Below are 20,409 nucleotides of genomic sequence, written 5' to 3'. Positions count from 1 at the left end.
TTTTATACATACATACATACATATATATAAATTGATATGCTAACATAAAATTAGCATAAAATTAAGCTTGCAATATTCTTTTATTTGACAAGTTTTATTTGAATATTTTAATATAGCTTGCCAAAAATCTGGTATTAGATAAATCCAGATTTATGAAAAGGAACAAAAAAATACCATGAACATATAATTATACAATGTCATTTTGTTATAAGGAATTACAAAAATAAAACGATATTGTCACATTTAGACAGAGTTTTGTTTGTGCTCTAGATATTCACAACATTTTGGAAAAAAGAATGCATGTTTCATGTAAGACTCATTCTTTATGCATGTTTTTAATCATTTGTTACTTGAACTGTTAATCTTTGTAAGTCACACACACACACACATGCATGTACACAGACATTTTTATTAGTTTATTTAATACTTGCATCTATTAATAACGAAAAAAGTCATTAAGTCATATCACAATAAAATATATCTCCATGTACAAATACATTTTGAAATAGTACGTAAAAAAATATATATTTGTTTTTTACAAGTAAATAATTTCGTATTGAAAAAATTTTAATAATTTATATAACTTAATTTCTTCGATATTCATTTTCAATATAGATTGTTATATTTAAATATCTATTTCTACAAAATATATCATAATTGTACATAGTTGAGAGTAAGTTGCACAATTGCAGATACATATAAAGTATCGATTGAAAAATTAAAAACTACTTAAATAAAATCTTCTTTAAATTTATTTGTATTAGATGATATTCAGTTAGTAATCTTTCAGATTGAGCACATTTTCGTAAAAATAATATAAAATTTTAATATCATACAATACATTTTTTAAATAAAAACACTGATTTGATTTCTTGAATTTTATATATATATATATATATATATATATATATATATATATATATATATATTAGTTTATTTGTTCGTTATTCTGTACTTTATAATCAGTTAACTCATTAGTTAAATTGTATATTATTTTTATTATATTTTTTTCACAGGATATACAAATATATAAAATGTATAAGAATTAATCATCTATTTTATGTAATATTATTATAATCTATATTACGTATATTAATTATAATCTTACTCCTGTATCTAAATTGAGCATTTGCTTTGTCACTTCATATGTTGCAAAACCAACTGCCATGAAAGGAATTGCTCGTAAGAAATTAATACTCATTCCACGATATAAGCCTTTTACAATGCCATTTTCAATATATATCATCTTAATAGTAGAAAACATTCCAGATCTGAGAATATTAATTTTATGAATTAATAATATTTAAGTAAATAAATTTACTAAAATTTATTAAATTTTTGCATTAGTGATATTTGAACATATATATTAACAATAGTAATTGAAAAAAATATTGCAAGATTACAAAAGAACTGTTTCAATTTTTGATGCAATTAAAATTCTTATGGATTATTGTTATATTATATTACTTACGCATATTTATGTGTAGTTGGATTCATCATTGCCAATTGCATACGTCTTTTTGTAACGTCCAATGGATAAGAAAAAGTATGTGCTACAGCACCGGCAGCGCCTCCACATAAAAGTTTTGCTGGTATAGTTAATATAAGATTACCTGCAACAATGAAATATATTATTATTTTTATTATTTATAATTAATAACATTGATTTTTCGATCTTAATTCATAAATAATTCTTTAAATATGTGATTGACAAATTCTTTGAAAAGAAAACATAACTTTAAATTAAACAAGCCCAATAAAAGAAATAAAAAATAATACAAATTTCCTTTTCTTAAAAAGAAGTTTAATTTAAAAAAACTATTGTAATTTAATTGTTATTATTCGGCTCTGAAGAAGAGAATAAGAGATATTAATAGAAGAATTTTGTAACTCCATCATTATATTCTTGTTAGATTCAGAAAATAATGCATACATAGGAAGTATAGATCATTGAACGAGCCAAACATGATGCAACAAAACGATGCATCCAATGAACTATATTTTTCTTTTTTTTTATCAAAAATTTAAGGTTACTTCATGCCCTTAGAAAAGAATGGCGAATTCTACTAAGTATTTTTTTTTTTGTTCAAGCAGATATTTTTAGCTTACAGTAAATTAGATAGGAGCAATCATCTTTATTCTTATGTTTAGAAAATGGGCAATTTAACTCACCAGTTGCTTTATGTTCAGAACAAAGATAATGTGGTGCATATTTCAAACACTGATATTTTAATTTTTCAAATGTATAGAAGGAAAATCCTGCATAAGGTATCATGCCCAACATATTTGGCCAGAATCCTCTATATAATGCTCGCAGACCACCTTCCTGAAATATTCTTTTTCTATTAAATCTATTAATTTATTTTAATACAAACATTCAAGTTATGAAAAGTTAGTAAAATTTTTTTATATAAGAATGTTTGGAAGATTGAATCTCTCTACATTATATATCAATATATATACGATTTATCTATATGTTTTTAATGCAGGTTTGAAGTCTGAGAGCTCATTCTTATATTCAAAATTTACTTCAACAATTATTTTAATTTATAATATGAATTATATAATTAAGGCAATTCTACTATTGTGACACAAAGGCACAAATAAAATTTTTATAAGTTTTAAATATATTTTTTAAAGAATAAAATTAGAAATAAATTGTGTCATTTACCTCTTTAAACATTCTAACAGCAGCATGTTTAATTCCAGAATAAAGTGTATTACTAGTAACTTGAAAGGCTAATCTTGCTCTGATAGTGTCAAGTGGATATGTAATTGCAGCTGCTGTGACACCTCCGGCAGCTCCGGCTAAGAATCCATCTATATGCGAATCTTGCTCGAATAATTTTCCTAAACGCTAATCAAAATTATATAAATGTTACATCAATTTTTTTTATATATTTATAGCCTAGCGAGGCTAAATAGAGCTCGACTATTTACATATAATATAGTATAAATATATAATACTTTCAGTTATGATAGTCTAGCAAATAATTGGTCAAATATTAGTGTAAGTATTTAAGATATAACAGTATTTTAAACCATTTACTAATAATTATTTTAGGAAGACTTATCATATTTGCTCTATATTATTATATATTCACATCTAATTTTTGATTGAACAGATGATAATTTTTGAATGAACAGATTGATAATTCGCTGAAAAAATAGAGATTCAAATTCGGCTATTCTCATTAATATTTTTCGCCAAGTTAATTTTCTCGTCAATACAGGAGGAATTTAAAATATTTAATTAAAATCAAAATAATTTTAAATTATTCAAACATTTAAAACGACATGATAGAAAATTTAAAATCAGGAGTACAGGAAGAACTGAATCTGAAAATTCAAATATTATATATAAAATTTCAAATACTATATATAAAATCACAGTATTTAGCTAATTAATTGTGATATAGCTGAAACTGTTATGTATTTACTCTGTGATTTATTGTACATTTATTGCTCTGTATTTATAATTCTCATAGAAAATTTTAATTAATTTTAATTAAATTATTTATATTAAATTATTTCTCTCTCTCTCTATATATATATCTCTAGAGTCAATATCTTTATGAAAATATCTTTGTTCAGTATGCAAATATGTTTTTAAGATTTATTCACGTAAATATTATTTAAATATTATTTAACGATACATTGAATTTGAATGATCTCTAATATTGAATCTATTCATTACCTTTTTATATTGTTCAAATGCTGTAAATTGTATTGCAGCATAAGGTACAGCCCTAATCATTTGAACAAAATTGCCTTTATACAAAGCAAGAAAATTTTCACGTCGAACAACTTCTTTTAATCCTGAGAAGACACCTATAAAATATGTATATATGTATATATACATATGTATATGTGTACACACACACACACACACACACACACACACACACACACACACACACACACACACATATTTACATATGTTATAAATTCATATTTTACATTACTAGCATTCATATATTAACAAGAGTTCAAATTTTTACCTAAATGTTTATAATATTCATGCTGTGCTTGTAATAAAATTTTTATTCTGTCTAAAGGTGCTACAGTTGTTTTTGAGCACATACCAGCTACACCTATAATATATATCAATATATATCAATATATATTTATAATATAAAATTTTATAATTTACACATACCTTTATATAAAGGAATACAAAGTGTTTCAAATTATCTCTAACTTATCAAATATTAAGATCTTTAAAAACATTTTGAAACGTAAAAATATATAAAAAAGTAATTCTGATATATTATATCTATATTTATATTATATCTCTATTATTATATCTATATTATATCTATTTTTATATTTGTACTTTATACAATACTTTATACAATAATTACAAAACCATATAAGAGAAAATCATTACAGAATTTTCTTTTTTTTTACATAAAATATAAGGATAATGGAAAATTTTTATTTTTTTAAATAAAGATCATCTTTTAAATAAAACATTGTACTTTTATTCCTAATATAAAATGAAAAAACAAAGAGGACAATCTGAAGTGGCCTTATAATAATATAATAAATATAAATATAATAAATATAATATATAAATTAATATAAATAAAATTCAAAATTACGAAACTTGACAACTTTTTTAAAACAGTCTTTTGTAGCTCTCTATTTTATTTATAAAACTATTTTCTATCTTTCTTTTTTTCGTCTTAATTTATAAAACGTATAATCTCTTAATAAAAAACTATGAAACGAGATATTTGAAGAATTTCAAGTGACTCACCGCCAGCTATAAGATTTTTCACAATGACTTCAAAATTCTTGACTTTCTTTTCAGATTGTTCCATGATTGCTGGATGATGCTATATAACTCGACTTGCAGAAATAAATCGCAGAATAGCGAGAAAAACAAGAAAGATAAAGATGAAAGACAATTCTTGAGACCTATTCTTGATGATGTGAATCGGGAATGGTCACTGATCTTGAATGATGTTCCTATTCGTATGAAAACTGTTAAATTTTCAAGCTATGTCATGGAATGAAGAGAATTTTGTCGAGTTTTATATCACATTTTTGTCGAATTGTTGCTCCATCTGTTATAAGAGTTTCAATAAGAATTGCACAGCTCCAATTTTCTATTCTATTTTTTTGTTCAATTTAATAAGACTTCAACTTTTTGGTCACATATACTATGGATCTTCGTTAATCAAAGAGACACATTATTACGCCGTATAATTTTAACTCGCAGCGAAATAAACTTTCTACAAAAAAAAAACGATTTCGATCAAAATCTTTTAATCAATAATAAATAAAGATTTTCGATTGTTAGGCAATAATTTTAATTATCGCATTTCCAAGTATATATAAATATACACTGACCCGGCAAATATGCTCAGTCACTGTGGCCTGTGGCTCAGTCATGTGTGAACTTCCCTCTTTCAATCAACAGGTGGCTCGTCTCGAGTATGCAATAGAACTGCTTCCTATACATATATCGTCTATAATGTTCTGATGGCGAGGAATAAATAATAAAAGAGAAAGAATAATTCCTTTATTTCTATCTCATTTTCGATTTTTCTGGAGTCGAATAATCAGCTCTATCGAGCCTTAATTTTAGGGAACTTTCCAAGAAACAAATATAAACACAATGTCACGATTGGCTATCAAAAATTTTCGGGGGACATTACAAATTCTCTATTAGATAGCCAATTACTTGACATTATATCTATCTGTTTTCTCGCTGAAAAACTCCTTGTATCTATAAACATAAATCAACAAAACAAAGAGTATTATATGAAAAACCCCTACTTACAAGTATATGTATTTGCTACATGTAACGGTTTCATAAGTGAGATAAGATCAAGCACATCATAGTTATATGTAACGGTTTTATATAAATTGAGATAAAAATTTTTATTATTAATACATTAAGCTAAATAATATATTAATATATTAAGCTAAATAATGTTTGCGATTGTGGAACATATCATTAAATATCGAACTTATGAATTTCTTCAATCTGGTAATATACAAAAATGATTTTGTTATAAACTGTTATACGAAATAATTTTTTAATGTTAATTTTTAGAAGATGCAAACTCGGTTGAGAGTCATGAAGATATAAATGTTGACAGCAAATTTCTACAAGTTTTAAAATTATCGTTTGAAATAAAAAACTCACAAATGAAGCAAATACCTTTTAAAACAAAGAAAAAGATTAAAACTCTAGAAGCTAAAATGGAAGATTTATTTCGAAGTACAACTATGACAACAAATGTAACATTAGATAATATTATAGTTCTTGCAATAGCTTATCTTAACATGGGTCTAATATACGTTGATTCTAAAGAAGAGAATGAATTATGTGCTGGTAAAAACTATTTCATGAGATGTATTGAACTATTAAAAGGAAAAGAGTTGGACCGTAAAGCTATTTTAACATCTATAGAAGTATACACTAAATTACAATGTATTTTGAACAAACTACAGAAACCAAAGACATCTGAATTATTATATGAAGCAATGGAATTATATCTGAAATACACAGAGGAAGAAAACAAGTATCCCAATCCTATTAATATTCCAAGCATTCTTGGTATTGAGAAAGAAAAATCAAATTCTCGGCTTTTGCTAGCTGACGTTTATTTAACTACTGTAGATTATTTAGTAAAACGATATAAAGATTCGCCTAAAAATGATGATAAATTAGTAATATACATACATAATTTATTGAACAAAGAAATACCTGAAACAATGAAGTTTCAAAATGTAGGATGTTATTATTGGGCTTTAGCATCAATTGATTTAACCCAATATTTCTTATGCAATCATCGTTTTACTGAAGCTAGACATCATCTTGCTGCTGCTGATTATATAATGGAAGAATTTCATAAATTTATAAATGAAACAATTTCCTCTGAATATTATACTTTAATGCTTGATAAATATCAAAATGCTCATGCTAATATTGCTAGATATTGGGCTACCTATGGAAATAAACTTTTATGTTCATCAAAAGAGAAATTGTTCCAAAGAAATGAAGAATCTTGCAAAACTGATAATTCAAAATCAGAATCTCTTATGAGTTCTGAAAAGAATATAACAGATTTTTTATTATTTACTGACTTCAAAAAGGATTTAAGAAATATTACTAGTACAATCACAGATACATATGTATCAAATATTAATGACGCCAAAACAGTTTTTGTGAATATTTTGAAATGGCTTAATACAGCAAAATTATATTTTACTATAGAAAATAATTTTGTAATTTATGGACAGACGTTATTAGAAATTTCTAAAGCCTACAAGTATCTTGCATATTTTGAACATTCGAAAGACAATCTGATAAAACTATATAAACGGCAAATAGATCACTTGGAAGATGCCATTAAGGAATTACATCCAAAAGCTAAAAAAAAGGAAGAATTGTACATTTGCAAAATTATTCACTTTGAATTAGGAATTGCTTATTCTACATTTGCAAGTATAAATACTGAGAGATTAGATAAATTCGACAAAGGTCTAATCATTAATATAAATTATGCTAACATGAATTATAATTTAGATTCAGAAACATGTCAATCGATGAAAAATGCCACAAAACATTTTACTTCATACTTAAATATGTCTTAAGATACATGGATACATTTGGACATTTATCTTTGAATATTTAATTTTTTTTCTGAAATTTCTATATATGTGCTCTTTTTCCATTTATATTTTATATCACGAGAGGTACTTTTGTATTTTTATATATATATATATATATATGTATATAATTGTAATAAGCGTTCATCTTATTTGTAGTTTTTATATGCACATATATGTGCATATAAAGTTATCTATTAATTGTATAATTATTTGCTTGCTGTATTTATGCATGAATGACTTGCTACTTTAAAGCAAAATCTTATAATGTAACTAAAAGAAAGAATATATGAATAAAGCTGCTGTTTGTAATTATATGTTAAGATATACACACTTTACGAAGAATCTAACCTCTCATTAATTTATATCTATTTAAATATTACAGAATACACATAAGTATGTATGGCGGTGTATCACGTGATGCACCATGAACTTCGTACCTGTTCGTACATTAGAATGGCTACGTTCAGTAGAAAAAGCTCCTTTGTAACTGTGTAAAATTCGTGAGCCTGATTGGTGCACGCTCTTAGGCCGGTATTCATAGTCCGTTCTTATATTTAAGATCACCTTAAGTTCATCTTTAAATATTGTATGTATTATTTTATTGGCTACAGATTATCTAAAGATGAACTTAAGATGATCTTAAATATAAGATCGGACTATGAATACCGGCCTTAATTTTGATTGAATCTAAAGGCCGCAGCACACACTTTTGCATAAGCGCATAACTATAAGCATAAGGAAATTGATTGGTCCCCAAGTATATGCATAAGAAAATGAACCAATCAATTTTCTTATGCTTATGATTATGCGCTTATGCAAAAGTGTGTGCTGCGGCCTTAAGCATACACCAATCAGATTTACGAATTTTACAACAGTTACGAAGCAGCTTTTCCTGCTGAACGCAGCCAATGACCACATTCTTCTTCTTCTTCTTCTTTGAATTTTTATGGCCACTTCTGATCTAGAAGCGATCAGTATATTCAGGCCAACAACTGGTTTGATGGCCACATTCAGCGGACTCAACAGTTGGGCAACATTACTAAATTTTCCGATGTAACTCGACGCTGATTGGTCGGACCGGAAAGTAGAGACCAATCATATTCAAGTGCTACTTAACGGTTGAGTCCGCTGAATGCAGCCAATGATGAAATCATACATTCTTCAGAAGAATGGCTGTGATTGGTCAATGACGTCTAGTAAATTATCTCGGGTCGGGTCAAACCCGACCATTCGAAACGCCATTAGAATCCCGATAGAGACTAGAGACTCGAGAAATCTCTATCCGACAGCCAATCAATGCGTTTTACATTTTGTCATACTAATGTAACCTTATCCTAATGCACAGAGTTTATGGTACATTATTGAAAATTGGACGAGATTTTTCTTTAGAGGCTGATATTTTTATATATGACCACGTGAATTTTGTAAAAAGTAATAAAAAAATATATTTTACAATGGATATATCGGATATATTGCTGGAACCTAAATTAACGAATACGTCGCCGGATTTCGGTAAGCCACCTGAAAAACAAAATAGGGTATGTATTCTTTATATAAAAATATAAATGATCGTGTATTTACATGTGAATGCACAGCATTCTACACACAATAATTTAAAATTATTATAAATTATAATTTAAATACATTGTTTTTTTAAAGCAAAATGATATAAATATTATAACAAAGTAGTAAATATTATAACAAAGTGTAAATATGTATTTTTTAAAAATATAAATGATAAAATCGTATATATAATTTTTTATACACAACACACTACATATAACTGATTAAAATTATTTTCTTCTAAATCACAATTTAAATACATTGTTACTGCTAATTAATACATTGTTACTGCTAATATGATTAAAATTATTTTCTTATAAGTCATTATAAACTTAAACACATAATTTTAATTGGTCTTTTAAGCAAGATTATATAAATACTATAATAAAAATAATAATACTATAAAAAAAATTTAACAAAGTATTATTATTATATATATTTATTGAGGATCTTTATCCATATATATTACAGAAATAAATTACTCCAAAAAACAATACAAACTACTACAATTAATTTTTCTACTTATTTCAGCTATTACAATCTCTAGGTGCACCTCATATTGACTCTTTTAATTACATGCTAGAAGATGGCCTACAAGGTATAAAAAATGATAGTCCAGTGTATTTAACTCTTCCTAATGGTGATAAAGTAGTCCTCTGGCTAGACGATGTACAAATTCATAAACCTACTGTACCTTCTGGTACAATTGGTGTGAAGAATTATAAAGTATATCCAACAGAAAGTCGTCAGAGAGGTACCACTTACAAGGGTAAAATAATAGTGAAACTTAAATGGTCCATAAATGGTAAAGAACAAGAAGCTCTTGAGTCGGATTTAGGAGGAATTCCAATTATGCTTAAGGTAAAACATAAAAACTAGGATCTTATTAATTGTTAATCAATAATTATTGTTAACAAATGAGTGGATTTCTCATAAGTGCACATACACATAGACATACACATTGAAAAAAATAAAATTAGTATCTATAGACATAGTAAGTTTAAAAAGAATTATTTTTTTTATCTTGATGTTAAATTTTTTTTAAACAAAATAAGTCAAAATTTATTTTTTCTTATACAATCTTGAGAAAACAATAATAAAAAACTGATATAATCGAAATGAGTAAGGAATAACAAATTTGTTCTTCCATTTTCTGATTAAATGCCAAATTTTCTTATTTATTTTTTATATAATTGCATTTTAATATATTATCTATTTTTATGTTGCATTGCAATTTATAAAAACATGTAATATTTGTAGTCTAATCGATGTCACCTAAACAAAATGAGTCCAAAGGAATTAGTTGCTCATGGTGAACATGAACAAGAATGGGGTGGATACTTTATAGTTAGAGGAATTGAACGACTTATACGCATGTTAATAATGACGAGACGAAATTATCCCATTGCTATAAAGAGACCAATCTGGAAAACTCGTGGTGAACAATTTAGCGATTTAGGTATTTTTTTGAGAAGTGTTCAAGAAGATAACACTGCCACTGTATGTATATTTGAGCAAAAGTATTTTTTATAAAAAATTGCAATAATTTTATATGTATATAAGAGAATGTGCCATATATTTTACATGTATGTGAGAGAATATCATGCATATATAAATATATATAAATCTAGATCTAAGTATATATAATTAAATGTATTCTTTACAGAATAATACGCTGCATTATGTGACTGATGGTTCTGCAAAATTCGCTTTTACTCATAAAAATAATACTTACTATGTACCATTAATATTGATGATAAAATGTTTGATAGATGTGACTGATGTGTATATTTACAAAACTTTAATTGCTGGATGTGAAGATGATCACTATTACAATAATAGTGTTATGAATATGTTACGTAATTTGCATGAGGAAGGTTTACATTGGCATGAACAATGTAAAGCATATGTAGGAAAAATATTTAAAGTAAAATTCTCTGAATTACCTGCAGATGCAACTGACATAGATGTCTGTAATTACATTATTAAGTGAGTTTGTATTTCATTAAATTATCTATTCTTTTATATATAATTCATTCATAAATTTCAATTTTATCATTATATACTTGTTTGTTTATATATAGGTATTGTGTTGCCATTCATCTTGATGAACCTATTGATAAATTTCATTTACTTGTATTCATGACTAAAAAATTGTTCACTCTTGCTGGTAATAAATGCGCTGTTGAAGGTGTAGATTCTGTAATGATGCAAGAATGTTTGCTAGGCGGACACTTGTATCTGCAAGTTCTCAAAGAGAAATTATGGTCATGGCTAACAAATGTCAAAATCCATATCCTCAAACTTGCCAAAAGTGCTGGTAATAAATACATCTTAACTCTGCGTAAGTATTTTATCTCTATAAATTTGAGAATAAATTTTCTTACGAAAATAAAGTCATATGTATGTGATTGATTTTTTTTTTACCTATTTAGAAGAAATGTTGAAGATTACCAAATTTCGAAGCAATATTGATGCACAAATGGAGTATTTCTTAGCTACTGGAAGCATAAGATCATCCTCCAGTATAGGTCTCATGCAAAACTCCGGCCTCACAGTTGTTGTGGAAAATATTAACAGGATGCGCTATATGAGTCATTTTCGTGCAATACATAGAGGCGCATTCTTTCAAGGAATGCGGACTACTGAAGTTAGAAGATTGTTGCCTGATGCATGGGGTAATTAACAATCCTATTATAATTTTTCTGTAACAATAGAGAATATTAGAAATATTGAAAAATAGCATGATTTAAAAAAAATAAAAATACAAGCAATGATTTTTTTTTAATTATTATATATTATATAATTATAATCATAATCCAATTAACAAAATCAAAATAAATATATACCAATTATAATATTATCATTTATTTACAGGATTTATTTGTCCAATACACACGCCAGATGGTGCTCCATGTGGTTTGCTTAATCATTTGACTATGAATTGCATTGTCACAAAACATCCAGATCCAAATTTGAAAGCTGCGATACCTGGGATATTGATAGAGCTTGGAATGATTCCATTGTCTATTGCAGACAACTGGGAAAATTCATATACTGTCATGTTAGATGGAAAAGTCATCGGTTTGATCGAAAACAAGATTATTAATAAAGTAGTTTATAGATTGAGATTGCTGAAGATAAAGGGCCAAGAAGTAAGTTAAGAGCACAATGTCTCATGTTTCAGTTTATAATTACATATATATCGGTAATTTTATCTTTAGATACCATCAACATTGGAAATTGCACTTGTACCAAAGAGGAAGGTTCCAAGTCAATATCCGGGATTATTTTTATTTACTAATGCAACTAGAATGATGAGGCCAGTGATAAATCTAGCTGTACAACAGATTGAACTTATTGGAACATTTGAACAAATTTATATGGATATTTGTGTGCTTCCTGAAGAAGCTTACCCAGGGGTAAATATACATTATGTTTTTTGTATTATTTTTGTTGTTTTTATATTTAATGATAAAAAAACTATTCCTTTTTACTAGTTAACAACTCATCAAGAAGTGAGTCAGACAACCATCTTCAGCAATTTAGCTAAACTTATCCCATTGCCAGATTGTAATCAGAGTCCAAGAAACATGTATCAATGTCAGGTAAATCTTTTTATGTTAAGATAATTTTTGTGTTCTCGTATGTACGTGTAGACACTGTTTCACTACAAATTAATAATTTATAATTAATAATGATACAGTAATAATAATTCATAGAGATTTGAATAAAAATTGTTCCAATTATAAAACAACTATTTGTAAGATACAGACTATGAATATATAGATTATGAATTAATAACAAGTCAAAATATTTATCAATTTCAAATATTTTTTCGATCTCACAGATGGGTAAGCAAACAATGGGTACACCATGTTATAATTGGCAACAGCAGTCGCAAACAAAATTGTACAGATTACAAACGCCTGCTGCGCCTCTCTTTAGGCCAGTGCATTATGATAATATTAATATGGACGATTATGCGATGGGTACCAATGCAATAATTGCTGTTATTTCGTATACGGTAAGCATTATTACTATGTTTCTAATATGTCAGTATGTTCGTATATATCAGAGATTCAAAAATTGTTCGCAATTTTATCCTATATCATTGATAACTGGATATACAGGGATATGATATGGAAGACGCAATGGTTATCAACAAGGCGTCCTATGAACGTGGTTTCGGATACGGAACAGTCTATAAATCTGAATTTGTTGATTTGAAAGATAAGAAAAGTTATTTCGCTTGTGATCCGGACAAGCCTGAACTCGGAAAAACGTTAGATATTGATGGCTTACCTATTATAGGTGCTTCTATCAAAGAGGGTGATCCGTATTATTGGTAAATACTCCTTTCAGTTTTAATATATATCGCTTTGTTATATATCATTATTTTTTAGTTTAAAAATTCATCAAATTTGTGAATTTTACAGTTTTTATGATGCTGATAATGCTAATTATGTTGTTGGACGATATAAAAGCACAGAAAATACTTACATCGACAATGTGAAGTTATGTGGATCATTTAACACTCAAGATCCTCGAAGAGCATGCATCACATTCCGTATTCCTGTTAGTACAATTTTATATATATATAAACAATAAACGCGTTTTTTAAATGCATTAAATTTTCAGAGAAATCCTATCGTTGGAGATAAATTTGCGTCAAGGGCAGGACAAAAAGGAATCCTTTCGCGGTTGTATCCTGCCGAAGATTTACCATTCACAGAGACCGGAATGGTCCCTGATATTATATTCAATCCGCACGGATTTCCAAGTCGTATGACAATAGGTGAGCTTGCAAGTCTTACTCTATGCCATTTAAATTATCTATAGTATGAGATAGAAATTTTGATAAATTTTTCAATTTAGGCAAAAGCATAAATGTATTTATAATATTAAAAACTAATTTTATTTTAATATAAGACAGTATTTTTTTTGTAAGAAAGAATACAATTTTGTATTGTTTTTATATTACAGCTATGATGATCGAAGTGATGGCCGGGAAGTCAGCAGCTGTGCATGGACTAGTTCACGATGCTACACCCTTTAAATTCGATGAGGAGAATACAGCCATAGACTATTTTGGGAGATTATTGGAACTTGGTGGCTATAATTATTATGGAACTGAAAGAATGTATTCGGGTATATATGGATGTGAGATGGAGGCCAGCATCTTCTTTGGTATGGTCCATTATCAAAGATTGCGACACATGGTTTCAGACAAGTGGCAGGTAATTAATTTGTTTTTATTTTTGTATCAGTTTAACAAAAATTTGTTTTCATTATTTTATGCAATTTCTTTGTTTTTACTTATTATAATTTCCTTTAGCGCAATTGCGTGTTTCTATTAATTTTCTTTTTCCTATATATCGATTTGAAATCGACAAAATCCATTTCCGTCTCTGAAATTGTATATCATTTTCAGGTAAGAAGTACTGGGCCAATAGATCAGTTAACGAGGCAACCTATTAAAGGTCGTCGACGAGGCGGCGGTGTTCGATTTGGGGAGATGGAACGAGACGCTTTGATCTCTCATGGTTGTTCGTATCTTCTTCAAGATCGTCTCTTTCATTGTTCCGATAAAATGACGGTAAACATCAAAAAATATTACTTTAATATTTTAATATATGCCAATCACACCAAATAAATCCTACTCATACAAAGTACGTATTTAAGATTCTTTGATTATAAAAAATATTTATTTGTAGTCTTTAGCATGCCAAAAATGCGGTTCAATACTCGGACCGGAATTAATCATGAACAGTACACATGAAGAGGATGATAAAAGATGCCGTCTGTGCGGTGAAGAAGACAATGTAAATGAGATCGAGATACCATATATCTTTAGGTTTCTTTTAATACAACTGGCGTCCTGTAATATTAATGTTAAATTGAAATTTAGAAAAGTTTAAGTAACCGCGAAAATACATAGGTTTTTCAACAGAATAAAATTTTATTCTCTTTAACATCCCAAAGAACAGATTCTATACATAAAGCTAAAATATATTACACGTGACGGGATTCATTACATTGACGTTTATATACTTCATTACATTCGCAATGTAAAACGTCCGTATATATAAGTTTGTATATACATGAGAGTGGATATATATATATAACCAAAAATTATTTTACAAAATTGGATTGCACGAAAAATGGGAGTTCACAATTATATCTTCTCTTTTTTTACAATAATACAGAATGGAAGGGAATGTAAATATCTCGAATTATACAAGCGCTTTACATAAACGGATGTAGATTATATCACGCGCGCAAATTCTCTATAATACTCTCGTATTTTTTTTCCGAACGGAAAAAGTGATTTATACAAGTTGAATGATGTTCAGGCTTTTGCCGGCACTTGTGCTCCAGGTTTATTAGTGGACGTCCCAGATACACCTGTTTGTTCTTTCTCTAATTGCTTTCCAAGATACTCCCTAAAAAATAAATTTATGAATTATGGAATTTTTACATATAGACGTCAAACAATAAAATTTATACACATATACATGGAAAATATTTAAAAAATTAAATTGATAATTTAAATTAAATTAATAATTTAAAAAAGTAAAATTAAATTGATTGTTTTAAGAAAAGAGTCCAATAATGAAAAGTGCGGAAAATTCTTAATATTTCATAACTTACCAATTATGCACCATAAGTTTTTGTACTGCAAGAAGAGCCTCATATCTAACATTAGGATCCTCGTGCCCGAGAAGTTGCATTACACGTTGCTTTCCGCCAAGTTGTTCAATTATACTGAAGTACACGAGACATTATTTTAACAAAAAACTCTCAATTTGAAATGTCGCATAATCAAAATGTATATATGAAATAAAATACGAGCACGTTTTTCTATAACGTAAATTAACGTACTGTTTGCCACGTGGATAGTGACGCACGTATTCGCCAATGTCGAAACTAGCCACACTGAGGACGAGAGCATCTTTGCTGGTTTCTAATAAATGAACAAGAATCCGCAGAAGCTCGTAATTCTTCTCATTGAGACGGCTGGCATTTTCACGCCAAAATTTGCCCGATTTGTGAACAGGGGACCACTCCAGACGACCAGACTTCACTTCCGTTGAATATTCATCAAATGAACTTAGATCCTGCACAGATGCTTGCAATTTATCATTAAGGAATTCGATATCATCAGTGATATCTTCGTCATCGAATTTCCGTTGACACAGTATTGAAAGCTGCTTCAATACCTTGCATTGCACCATAGCAATGCAATGTTCCTTAGCTACTTGGCCATCTTCCACTTTCTCAATTAAATTCTATAATATAAAAAAATATACGAACAATATATAATATGTATAAATATAATTCTATATTATACTAGATATTTTCTTTTATTCTCTATTCTAACTTACTCTGAATACTGCAAGTATAATACGTGTTACTTTTTCTTTGACCGAATCGCTAAGTATATCTGCGAGAATGGGTATAACATTGAATCTGCAATATAAGATATAATTTTAGACATTATACTGGTTATACTGAATATTATGAGCATTTTTAATAAAATGTATAAGGAGAAGAGAAAAAGGAAGGTTACTCACTTATTCATTTTTTCTGCTAGAAGAGGGTTGAAAGTAAGTACCCACAGACAGAAAATAAGTTGATATTGCACTTGAAAGTTTACCCTTCCAGAGAGAACACTGAGGAGAGTTGAAATTCCATCAACGGATACGAACGCAAAGCGATATTCGTCTATACGAAGCATCATTTGTAGACAACGTGCCACTGATTGAATGTATTCATTATTCTAAATAAAGAAAATATAATGTGTACACCTTCTATGTTTTTTAGATAAAAAAGATAAAAAAAGAAAATAAATCTCTCTTTCTAATTTAAAAAATATTTAATTGATGTGTTGCTACATGCAAAAATATGATAGTAATTTGATGTTATATATATATATATATATATATATATATATATATATATATTATAGATATATGTCTTATATTAACATATATAAAATCATAATATATATAGATATAGATTTTATAAAAAGATTTAGTATCTATTAGTAGCATTTAAATAAGATATAGCATTTAGGATATTTAAGAAAAATATACAAATATAAAAATGACATCCACCAAACAGGCTCCTCTACAGCATAATTCATGCGTAACTCATCGTGTTTAAAGTTTATTGATCAATTTTAGTCTCAATTTAAGAAATTTATAACATATTTGTGTACGATTAAACGTCTTCATAAGTCAGTAATTTGTTTGTTGGGAATATATTTAAGAATATATTTTATTTAGAATAATAAGTAATATTACTGTGATTAAGACGTTTTACAAAACCAACCGGATTGAGCAATTCGTGCAGCTCATGGGCCTCCTTGGCCTGTTCCACAGCAATGTCTTGTTCTAGTCCCGCATGCAAGCCTTTGTGATCTTGAAGGGCATCAAACTAAAACCCCATCTCATTTTTTATCTACACAAATTCTACTATAATTCTCGAAGAAATTTCTCCGTTTTAAGCTTAATTGCGCGAAGCGATAAATCTACATAATAATCAGTCACAAATCGGTTTTTTGTCTTATTCAATTAGTTATGTCTCTATTGTTAGTTTATGGCTTTCGTAAAATTTTTGTCATAGACTTGTACAAACTATAATTTGCAAGTTACCACTATGTGTATTTATTGGATTAGTATATAAATGTTATTTATAAAAAACATATTATACTAAATTATTATACTAAAAAAATTATTACATATTATAATATATTAAATAAATAATATATAAAACAGTATTATTAATGTTAGTGCAGTAAATAAGCAATAAAATTTTTAATAAGAAATTCATATTCTTGAATATAAATATCAAACACAGTATTCTTATATCTTCATAAAAACCATCAAATATGATAAAATAGCTGGATTTCTAAACATAGATTGCATGCAGCACACACATTAGAACAAATTATTTTATCCAAAAGACAAACCAATAATATTAAAATAATAATGCAAAAATAACTGTAGATAAATATAAAGCAACTAACATTATAGTAACCTTTAAGCACAGACCACTTGTTAATGTATGAGACAAGCATATTTTTTTTTTAATATTCCAACAAAAATTCAATCATTCAAAAAGTATACATTAAATTCATATATACAGTTGTGCAATTCAAATGGTCAGTATTAATTGTACTTTTAAATCATGTCTTTATTGTTTTTTGAATTAGCATTTTATATTGCAATATAAATATAATTTGATATGATTTGAATCTTATTAGACTGATAGCCTTTTGACTTGCGCAACCTGATATAATATTTTGTCAAAGTAAACTTACACTAAGTTTTAATTGATCCTTGAGCCATGTCAAATAAAACTGAAGATCAGTTTTTTCCATAAGATCATGACTCCAGCAAGCTAACTTGGCTATAATACGTGATGTCATATTCATTATAAAGCCATCTTGTCTATTCAACAGATTAAGAAATGGCCCCCAAACAGATTCTCGTTTTCGTGTAGAATGCTCACGAAAAATTTCCACACGATTACGATCCTCCTATTAATAACGTTACATTAAAATCTCAATTATTAGGGACAGAATGACAAATAATTAAGAATAATAAAAAAATTTCATTTGTTTTTATACATAAAAAAAGAAAAAAGAAATGTAATTATACCTGTAGCATGTCATCAATCATAGTAAGAATATATTGAATTGTTTGATCCTTTGAAATATGACCAAGCAAATTAAGAAATGTTTTAGCTGCCTGATGTGGATTTTCCTTCAGCTTATTTTCTCTTGCCTTAGCATCACTTGTGTCAAAAGCTGCTATAAAATCATAGTCTTCTTTCGATATCATTTGAGATCTGAGAAAAACATTAGATATTTTTAAAATATTAAATATTTCTTGTACAAATACTTGGATTTTTTACCATCAAGTTATCATACCATATTTTTACCATTAAGTTTATATTATTAATTAGAATATTTTGAAGTTTTTAGGTCTTTCAAAAATAAGTACTTACTGGGAATATGACTGCCAATTAATTCGTTGATTTCTAATATCAGCAGCTTGCTGTTGGAGCACACTTGTAGCTGCCAGCATATCTGCAAAATTGCATAAATCAATATATGAATACTATACAAAAAAAGGAAAGACGGAATATCAAAATTATTTAATATAATTTAGCATATTTCTTTACTCTAATAACGAGAATTAATTATTAAACAATAAAAAATATTGCTGGGAGGGGCATTCTGTCAAATAGATGAATCTCTATTATAGAATTATAATTACCAATTTTTTCATCCGGCAATGCCGGTATAATCTGCTTGATATTTGCACGGTCCACCATGATTGTTATTTGGTGAGATTTTGTGTTAATTTATACAGAAATTATTTTGTTCGAAGTATCAGACCTCCAATCTTTTTCCTCTTCTTCGCTTTCTTCAGCTGTTCGATCACAAGACCGTGCAGATACCAACCTAATCTTACAAAATCGAGATTATCTCAATGTTTCTAGAAATCTCGGGATTTTCGTGGCCAGATGATGAAGCGGCCTTTTCATTGACGCTACTTTTTAGCGTCAATGAAATTGCACCTTAACAGTTGGCAGCCCTACGAGATAGGCTGTGCAGCACTGCGCGTATATAAAATAAATTTGAAATCGCTTCTAGCCTAACCATCTTCACGCGATCGACTTTATTTGAATTGCACGGCATCGCATCGAATTATGATGCGGCGCCGATTTGTTCGAACGTAATTCGGGACATCGCGATGCTGTATAAGCGTCGAATGAGCACGAATTGTCACGCAAATATGATAAATCACATCTATTCACCGTTCACCGGCTGTTCCACAGGCCGCTCCACTCGCTCGCCTCGGAACGTCCCATTCCGATCTTGATACACACGATATCATCAACGCGAACGCGCGACACTTTATTCGGCATTCCCGATATTCGCTCGCATCCGATAATCATCATCAAGGGCGCAAATAACGCGACGCGACTTCGCTCCATCTTCGCGATCGCGCTATCACTGAACTGTGAAAAATAGCTGTCGCGCACTTTCACCGACATATTATGAAAGTCGCGCGATCATCCTTGGACACTTTCGACGCTCTTTCACTCGCGATATTCGTTTAAAAACGGTTAAAAGACGCGAAAAATGCGGACGTACGACGATCCGTGTAACTGCGTATGACTCCGATTCACGTATGA

At 28.4% G+C, this 20,409-nt stretch overlaps 4 protein-coding genes across 5 annotated transcripts; 2 read left to right on the top strand and 2 right to left on the bottom strand.

Annotated features, from left to right (window-relative positions):
* Positions 1-1,082: 1,082 nt before the first annotated feature.
* LOC105257263 (graves disease carrier protein-like) lies at positions 1,083-6,842 on the bottom strand. Its single transcript, XM_025413871.1, has 10 exons — positions 6,725-6,842; positions 5,359-5,737; positions 5,049-5,240; positions 4,763-4,974; positions 4,002-4,094; positions 3,698-3,831; positions 2,672-2,857; positions 2,173-2,326; positions 1,472-1,613; positions 1,083-1,271 (listed from the first exon to the last, which is right to left on the bottom strand). The coding sequence occupies exons 4-10, from the start codon at positions 4,824-4,826 to the stop codon at positions 1,097-1,099; spliced, it is 948 nt and encodes a 315-aa protein (XP_025269656.1). The 5' UTR covers positions 4,827-4,974; positions 5,049-5,240; positions 5,359-5,737; positions 6,725-6,842; the 3' UTR covers positions 1,083-1,096.
* LOC105257296 (protein KBP homolog) lies at positions 5,911-7,667 on the top strand. Its single transcript, XM_025413847.1, has 3 exons — positions 5,911-6,001; positions 6,068-7,465; positions 7,547-7,667. The coding sequence occupies exons 1-3, from the start codon at positions 5,944-5,946 to the stop codon at positions 7,612-7,614; spliced, it is 1,524 nt and encodes a 507-aa protein (XP_025269632.1). The 5' UTR covers positions 5,911-5,943; the 3' UTR covers positions 7,615-7,667.
* Positions 7,668-8,993: 1,326 nt separating this feature from the next.
* Positions 8,994-15,285, top strand: LOC105257264 (DNA-directed RNA polymerase I subunit RPA2). The gene is made up of 16 exons (XM_011267757.3): positions 8,994-9,170; positions 9,727-10,056; positions 10,456-10,695; positions 10,862-11,184; positions 11,280-11,539; positions 11,631-11,873; positions 12,073-12,350; positions 12,420-12,617; positions 12,696-12,803; positions 13,046-13,222; positions 13,329-13,543; positions 13,635-13,773; positions 13,837-13,993; positions 14,182-14,435; positions 14,630-14,794; positions 14,913-15,285. The coding sequence occupies exons 1-16, from the start codon at positions 9,087-9,089 to the stop codon at positions 15,114-15,116; spliced, it is 3,375 nt and encodes a 1,124-aa protein (XP_011266059.1). The 5' UTR covers positions 8,994-9,086; the 3' UTR covers positions 15,117-15,285.
* Positions 15,286-15,323: 38 nt separating this feature from the next.
* Positions 15,324-19,685, bottom strand: LOC105257265 (V-type proton ATPase subunit H). Of its 2 annotated transcripts, XM_025413857.1 has the most exons (10): positions 19,485-19,685; positions 19,213-19,294; positions 18,864-19,053; positions 18,524-18,742; positions 17,533-17,637; positions 16,773-16,978; positions 16,584-16,668; positions 16,081-16,487; positions 15,850-15,963; positions 15,324-15,641 (listed from the first exon to the last, which is right to left on the bottom strand). In XM_025413857.1, the coding sequence occupies exons 1-10, from the start codon at positions 19,540-19,542 to the stop codon at positions 15,548-15,550; spliced, it is 1,560 nt and encodes a 519-aa protein (XP_025269642.1). In that variant the 5' UTR covers positions 19,543-19,685; the 3' UTR covers positions 15,324-15,547. The 2 variants fall into 2 exon arrangements, with proteins under 2 accessions (XP_025269642.1, XP_025269643.1); XM_025413858.1 differs by lacking the exon at positions 17,533-17,637 and having other exon boundaries at positions 15,326-15,641; positions 19,485-19,684.
* Positions 19,686-20,409: the final 724 nt, after the last annotated feature.

This window comes from Camponotus floridanus, unplaced genomic scaffold, assembly GCF_003227725.1.
Source record: "Camponotus floridanus strain SB8 unplaced genomic scaffold, Cflo_v7.5 scaffold70, whole genome shotgun sequence".
Lineage (NCBI taxonomy): Eukaryota > Metazoa > Arthropoda > Insecta > Hymenoptera > Formicidae > Camponotus > Camponotus floridanus.
Note: the sequence above shows the minus strand (reverse complement) of the source record. Positions and strands in the feature narration are given on the sequence as shown.